The sequence below is a fragment of the Silene latifolia genome, chromosome 11 (assembly GCF_048544455.1).
Source record: "Silene latifolia isolate original U9 population chromosome 11, ASM4854445v1, whole genome shotgun sequence".
NCBI classification, from domain to species: Eukaryota; Viridiplantae; Streptophyta; class Magnoliopsida; order Caryophyllales; family Caryophyllaceae; genus Silene; species Silene latifolia.
The window spans coordinates 59,632,776-59,640,634 of record NC_133536.1 but is presented as its reverse complement, the minus strand read 5'-3'; the positions used below and the strand labels follow the sequence as shown (position 1 = coordinate 59,640,634).

General features: G+C 33.7%; 1 protein-coding gene across 1 annotated transcript; it reads left to right on the top strand.

Annotated features, from left to right (window-relative positions):
• Positions 1 to 4,146: 4,146 nt before the first annotated feature.
• On the top strand, positions 4,147 to 6,063 carry LOC141613477 (uncharacterized). Its single transcript, XM_074432216.1, has 5 exons — positions 4,147 to 4,248; positions 4,527 to 4,819; positions 4,916 to 5,093; positions 5,183 to 5,302; positions 5,890 to 6,063. The coding sequence occupies exons 1-5, from the start codon at positions 4,147 to 4,149 to the stop codon at positions 6,061 to 6,063; spliced, it is 867 nt and encodes a 288-aa protein (XP_074288317.1).
• The last annotated feature ends 1,796 nt before the right edge of the window (positions 6,064 to 7,859 follow it).

The window sequence follows — 7,859 nt, the reverse complement described above, 5'->3', positions numbered from 1 at the left end:
AATATTTTGTCACTTTATTTATTTCTGCTGCGAGTTGTAATTATTTTATATTAAGTTTTGGTTGGTTAAATTGTAATAACATGTAATCGCTAAAGTTTTAATTTAAAGTACTTTGGTTTGTTGTACTTTGTTATTCACTACCTCGGAAAACCGAGATGGTAACAATTCTATTTATTTGGGAATGTCTAGCTAAAGGCTCCTAAATAAATGGGGGTGTTACAAAGTGGTATCAGAGCAAACGATCCTTAGGCCTGAACTAATGAACAATAACGAATGTAGGATGTGTCCAATAAAATGAACCCCGGGTAGAAACTGTTAGGTGCCCCTCTTAGTGCGGTTAAGAAGGATCCCTTAATTCGTACCATGGCCCTCTCAGTTTTGAACCGGACACCTTGGGGAAGGATAACGAGAGATGGGTAAATTAAAAGAATGTTGATTAAATATGGGTCTATGGATGTTTTAAGTTAAGAATTTTTTTTCTAAGCTTATTGCAGAATGCGGAGTTGAGGTAAGTATAATGTGTGACCTTGAAAGGTGGCCTAGGGCCGTGTGATATATGCTTGTGGTGTGAAATTTTCATAGTCTGATTAGTGCATGAATCATCTTAAGGATGTTTTGGTTTGAATTGAAGTTATATATTTATAGAAACATGTTAGTATAATTCATTGGATGCCATGGATGTTGCATGCTTATAATGTTTGTAAGTAGATAATAATTCATGTCTAGTGATATGCGGACTATGATACCTTGAAACCATGTGTAGTTGTAGTTATTTTGCTATAATGTGATAATTGTCATGATTAGTGGAAATAGAAATCACGGTTAGGCCGTGAGTTTGTGTTTAGGTCGTGTATCGTCGAGATTTGTGGTAAAATAATTTACACTTGTAGAGGACGAGTATTTTCTTTATTTTAGCAAGTAAGCTTATACCTTAAGGATTGAATTAATGAGTTGTGAAGTGAGATTGAGAATTAGTGCGATAAAAGGTAAGTCATGAGATATAATGAGTGTTATTACCATGGGATTTTCGTTTTAGTTATTTATTAGCTTGATATATGGTCAGTTAGTGAGGTGGATACAGTGAATGTAAGGAAAAGGGTTTAAGAGAGTTAAATGTGGTGAGAGGGAATATGCTATAAATAAGTGGAAAGGGAATTGTACTTAATAAGCTTAGTTTGTTTTATGCCGGAGTATGGAATTTTGAATGGTTGGTATTTGTTATTTGGTTGTCTTAAGTGGATAATGTTAAAGCGTGGTGGATTCTGTTGTAGCATTTGGATGGACATGTGAATATGGTATAGAGTATTTGTGAAGTTGGTATTTGAGTGTGTGAGGAGAGAGTATTGGATAAAATCATGTAATCTATTAGAACATGTGAAGGATATAAAACTTTGGGGTAGTATATGTAAGTGGTGTAAGTAGAGTAGATTGTGGGTTATAGGAAGTATGCCTGAACTTCGAGGACGAAGTTTCTTTTAAGAAGGGTAGAATGTAATACTTCGGTACTTTTATGACATTTTGTTGGTAAAAGTAATCATCTGTTGAGTTCTTATTATTTAAGTTCGTGTATGATGGTTATATGGGGTGAACTTCGGGACGAAGTTCATTTTAAGGGGGGAAGACTGTAATACCCCGTAATTTAGTGGCAAGGTCTGTAATCAGTCATGGTGGAAATAACAAGATTGAGACATTTTGTATTTTATAAATTATATTTATAACTAGTGATTATTTTAGTGAGATGGGATTTAATAATAAATAATAAAGAGTTTGGATGACATGGGTTGGGGCGAGTAAACCGAGTAAGAACAAGACCTTTGTTTCTAATAATAACAATAATAATAATAATAATAATAATAATAATAATAATAATAATAATAATAATAATAATAATAATAATAATAATAATAATAATAATAATAATAATAATAATAATAATAATAATAATAATAATAATAATAATAATAATAATAATAATAATAATAATAATAATAATAATAATAATAATAATAATAATAATAATAATAATAATAATAATAATAATAATAATAATAATAATAATAATAATAATAATAATAATAATAATAATAATAATAATAATAATAATAATAATAATAATAATAATAATAATAATAATAATAATAATAATAATAATAATAATAATAATAATAATAATAATAATAATAATAATAATAATAATAAGATTTCGGATCATATGAGAATGGCACAAGCGTGAGAATCGTGAGAACGCGCGTCGTCGTTGGATCTTGTCCGACGCGCTAATCTAAGGGCCTATAACGCGCGCCGCTTTACCAAAACTTGAGGGCTTTGTCTTTCTTTTTTTCACCGAAATCTACCTCGCGCTTCTTCGTTAAGCTTTCAACTATGGATTCCGACCTTCTTTGTTAAGCTTTCAACTATTTCTCTCTCCTTATTCTCTGTGGAGTTGCATTTTCGTCTTTCTGTTGGATTTTCTCTTACCTATTTCGTCATGAAGGTGAGTCTTGTTTAGCTTCAAGCTTTTCTTGATTTAAATCGTTAATTTATGTAACTCTACTGTAATCTAAAATAATGTTTCTTATGTTCATTTTGCCGGATTATTTATTTTATTGATGAATTTTGAGTTCGGTATTGTTTTTAAAATCGAAATTTGTGTTTTCATTTGCATGCTATCGGAATTTGTATTTGTCGCATTGTTTGTTGATTCCGTAACTTGCTTATACATTTCGATTTGTTTGTTGTTTTTTAGTTTGATCTAATTTGTGCTTTTTTGAATTTTTGTTGAATTTAAAGTACTTTTAACGTAAGTAGCATCAATTTAAGACCACATGCAAAAGGTCATAATTGAGTGCACATTATTGTTGTAGATCATGTACATTTCAATAAAACCGATAGGACATTTCTTCGTGAAACGTGTACAACACAACAGAACTGATTAATATTACATGCAAAACTACTTTCAGTTATTGAAGCGCAAAGGCGATCCTGGAACTGTTACACGCCGTATTTCTCCGAGGTTGAACAACCTCAGTCCTACTGTTGATGATCCTACTCCAACGTTCTCCCGTATTACCACCCGGATGTCACCTAAAAGTTTTGTTGATGTCCTTCGATACCTTGATTACAACCAATGGTGTGCTCTGGAAGAGATTGGTTTTTCTTCATTGTTTTGGCTAAGGGTTACAAGGCTTCCTTTACGCCTTGGTTATTGGTTAATTGAGAACTACAACCCGTATTCGGATTTCATCATTCTACCTGATAAACAGCGCTTTCGTGTTTACGCTTCTTGTATTCATGATGTTGTTGGCCTCCCAATTGGAGGAAAACCTGTTTTACTTTCATCTTTGTAGTGATGAAGATGCGAATGTGATGCGTTTACGCGCATTGGAAAGCTCAATTTCATGTTGATGGTCAATTGGATATCAAGACCCTTGCCGAGCATATTATTTGTCATGATGATTACAGTGATCAATTTAAGATTAATTTTGTGGTGCTTGTTGTGTCTTTGTTAATGCGCAACAATCAGAAGCCGTTCGTCAATCACCATGTACTAAAATCGCCGAGGAATGTGTCTCCATTGGTCGACTTGATTGGTGTCAATTTGTCATGGAGAGTTTGCGGTATAACACAAAGGATTGGGTCAAGAAGGGGAAGAAGAATCACTTTGGTGGACCTCTCCTGTTTCTAATGGTACAAATCTTATGGGTTACATTTATTCTTAGTTATTATGGTTTTAAAACCTGCCATTTTCCAGTCATAATCCTGTTTTTACTTGCAGCTTGTTTATGTTGACCGTGTTGTCCATGAAAAACGATTCGTAGAAAGAGATTACTATACTCTTTTGAATTGGACATCTGCTGCACTTTTCTCAAGGGAAAAGCAGGAGATGGAAGCTGGTCAATTTGGTCTTGGTCGTGTAAAAGGTCGATTGATGGAAAGAATTATATTTTCTAATCCATGTAGACAAGTGGTTGAAAAAGTGCGGAGAGTGTCGAGGGATGTTAGTACTGATACAAAATCTCCAATTTCATACTCGTCTCCGGAGGTATATCCATTTATTCTCGAAGTATTCACTATTCCTTTTCAAGATTCACTTTGAAATATTTTCTTTCTTCATAGTACTAAAGATGTACCTTCATAGTACTAAATATGTACCTTCATACTGTGCCTTGTCCAGAGTTTGCGATGACTACACCGCCAAAGAAAAAGAGAGTCATGGAAGATATGGTTGTGTTAGATGAGAAATACGCTGTTGGTTTGCAATGTTTCCCAGGATGAAGAGTGTGTCAAACAGCCCATTCGGAATCGAATTTGTATATTTGACATATGGTGGTGGTACCGATGTGTCGTGTGCACCGCCGTGGGAATCCAAAGACACTAGATGAGGATGAACAGTTTATTCTTTGTAGCAAATGCGGTGAGAGAAAGCGTACAAATTGAAACTTGCTCGTGCTAAACACAGAGAACAATGTGCTAAGTGGAGAAATTCATTTGTACACATCACTTTGGTGAATTTTCGTTCGATTTAGGGTTGGAGAAAGACTTTCTTTGAGAGTGAGGCAAGGTTAGCCGCAGCTAAAGGGGTTAAACGGGATTGCCGTGTCACCGGTGAATCTTCTTCAGCTACCAAAAGGGTTCATTTCATGGCAAGTCCTTCTTATAAACCTCTATCCAAAGAACAACAAGCAACATCATCTCGTTTTGATCCGTTGTTTTCTGCTATCCAAGATGACACCAATGTGTTAACGCCTCTTACTGCGGTGCACCTTCAAGTGGCTGATTATGTTTTCAGTGACCGGGGCACTAACAATCGTCGTTCCAGGTAATCTAAAATGTGAACTTGTTAAATTAACATTTTGTGAATGTCATTTTCACTGTTTCACACCTGACAAGTAATTTGTTATATTTTTTGCTCTAGTAAGCCCTTATATTCGTACAAGACTTATTTTGCAACGCGAATGCATTTGTGGTCATTAAAGCCGTCTGAACATGTTTCGAGTGTTGTCATTGATTGCTGGTCATCATATTTGAATTGTAAAGAGGAAGAAAACAATCTTTGTACTCCGAAGCGGTTCTTTTTTACCACGCTTGTGCATGTAAGTACATTTACATACACTCTTAAATGCTGTGTGTAATATGTATTTTGAAATATTGTACTTCCCTCTTTCGTTACTTTCCCATGCAGTCTGTATTAGCGAAACCCAGCCCAGGTTTAAGTGATGAAAAAATTTATGAATTATTCGAGGCTCGTGCAAAAATGGAGTTGCAGCTTTTTCCGGGAATAGAAATAGCTTCAATCGCACTTGTAAGTTGTTATTGTTTGCTTGACATACTTTGCAATTATCTTTGCCATTGTTGTATTGCATTTTTAAAAAATTGAGCCATACTATTATCGCATAAGTTCTTTCTTTTTTTGATTAATTCCAACTACTAAACTCATTTGAACCTCAACTTGTATATACCCATTTTATATTAAAAATATTCAGATTAGGCCAAAGTAGGATAAATGGCCATTTAACACAATGTTAATGCTATAATTTCTCAATGTACTTTCTAAACGTACTAAATGTACTTTTTAAATATTTACAATGTTAATGTTGTAATTTCTCAATGTGGGGAATATCTAATATGCATGAGCAGTTGCAACTATATGCACACGTTGGGAACATAAACCATGAGTCATACTATCATTCCATGTCTGCATTCTGCTTTTGTTTTATTTCAACTGCTTGAGTCAAAGGGAATTTTCTTTGCGTTTGTATTAAATAAGGTCACTTTATATTGCAATGTACTGTTCTCATTTTTTACATGTGCGTCATGATTAGTTAAAATGTACCCTTTGAAGAGTTTGACTGTACTTATGGTTGTACGTCATTTGTTTTGTAATTTCAGTTTTTTTTCCCAATTGTACACGAGAAACACTTTTTCTTATACGTGGTTGACCTGGTGAGGAAGCGTTTCGTCATTCTTGACAACTCACTCTCAGATGAAGATGCCATCAAGAAATATGGTGTATCTCCATTATGTTTGAATTTGACACATTTTTGTTGTTCTATTGACTTTTGACTATTAGTCACGCTTAACACTGGTTTACAATGTTTTGTCATAGATTGATGCTTTTGGAAGGTTTTTGGGTGAGAACCCAAAAACTTCTGACTCTAGCAACATTGTATTGGCTATGGATCCCATTGTTGCAAAGCTTAGTTGGAGAAATAACTACAGTGTTGATGACTGTGGTATATACACAATGAGACACATGGAAACATTTATGGGATTAATCTCTTGGAAATGTGGCCTGATGAAAAATGATGTGCGTGTTGGTTCTTATTTTAAAGAAATTCATGTTCATTGTGTTTTGCCTATCTTGTTAATTGTTGGCTTCTGTTTTGCAGCGGAGCGTGCTTAAAGTGTTACGATACAAATATCTATGCACATTACTTATGTTCGAGCACAACGATTGCCATGAAACTGTTGTTGATCATGCGAAGAAGGATCATTTCTCTAAAGCTAGTGATTACATTTAATGTTCAGATATTATCTACGCAAAGATGTTAGAATTTGTCGATGACATCCCTGTTCATGTAGTATGATCTTTTAAATTCTAGTGTACGTTAGTATGTGTAATGATTTGTAATTGCATAAGCAAAATGTTGAATTTGTGAACCAATGTTTTGTTGCACTTAATTAAAGTACTTTTTTGTCTATTTTTGGTGTGCTATTTACTTGAACGTTATTATCTCCTTGAATAGCGACTTATGATGTACTGAATTAGCAAAATAATATAATGTACATTTCAGTGTCCGCTTTTAAATCTCTTTTGTAAACCAAAGATACATGCACATTATAAACATACATAATGGACATTTGAATTAAATTGAAAGCACATTTGTTTATATTATACATTGAAAACAGGGAAATAGGTCTAAAATCACGTCAAAGATCTATCTATAGCGACATGATAATCTAAGTATATGAATGAACTTTTGAAGTTTTCTATCTTATTAAACGATCACATGCATTACAATTTAATTAATATTTCATGTTCTTTTTAAAATAATTTAATGTACCTTTAAATATAATATAATGTACATTTTCCAAACAGTGCTTAATGATATTTTAGTTGCACCTAATTATCAATACATGCACATTATGAATATAGATAATGGACATTTTAATTAAACTGTTTAGATAAATTACATAATATATAGAGTGTAAACAGGAAAACCTGTTTAATAAACTGTCAAAGATCTATTTTTAATCCCTTCCCAAAAAAATGGATTCACTCGCCCCTTGTTGGGTGTCTTTTGGTCTTGCGGCTATACAAACCACATATAAGGGAAAGGGTTTAGAGTTGGATTAGGTGGATTCGCGGTAGCGGTCTACCTAATGCAACCCTAAACGCTTTCCCATCCCATTTTAGGATACCTGACCCCCTAGATTTAATCCCGTCCCCAACAAGGGTTCAGTCGCCCCCTCTAGGGTGTCTTTTGGTCTTGCGGCCGTTCATAATCCAACCATAAACCTTTTCCCATGCCGTTCTAGGATACTTGGTCCCCTAGTTTTAATCCCGCCCCAACAAGCGTTCACTCGGCCCCTTTGGTATCTTTTGATCTTGTGGTCGTTCGTAATCCAACAACTTGATCTAATTTGAACATTATGAATGTCAAAAAAGTACATTTAGAACTTTTAGAAAATACATTGACAAATTCTAACATTACCATTGTGTTAAATGGCCATATATCCTAATTTGACCTAATCTGAAGTTTTAAATTATAAAATGGGTATATAAAAGTAGAGTTTCAAATGGTTCTAGTAGTTGGAATAAACAAAAAAAAGAAAAATAAAATAAAAAATGGACTTGT

Coding starts and splice junctions, on each gene's coding strand:
- LOC141613477 (XM_074432216.1), top strand. CDS start 4,147: ATGTACCTTCATACTGTGCCTTGTCCAGAGTTTGCGATGACTACACCG. Junction 4,820..4,915: donor ACTAACAATCGTCGTTCCAG/GTAATCTAAAAT, acceptor TTTTTGCTCTAG/TAAGCCCTTATATTCGTACA. Junction 5,094..5,182: donor TTTTTACCACGCTTGTGCAT/GTAAGTACATTT, acceptor TTTCCCATGCAG/TCTGTATTAGCGAAACCCAG.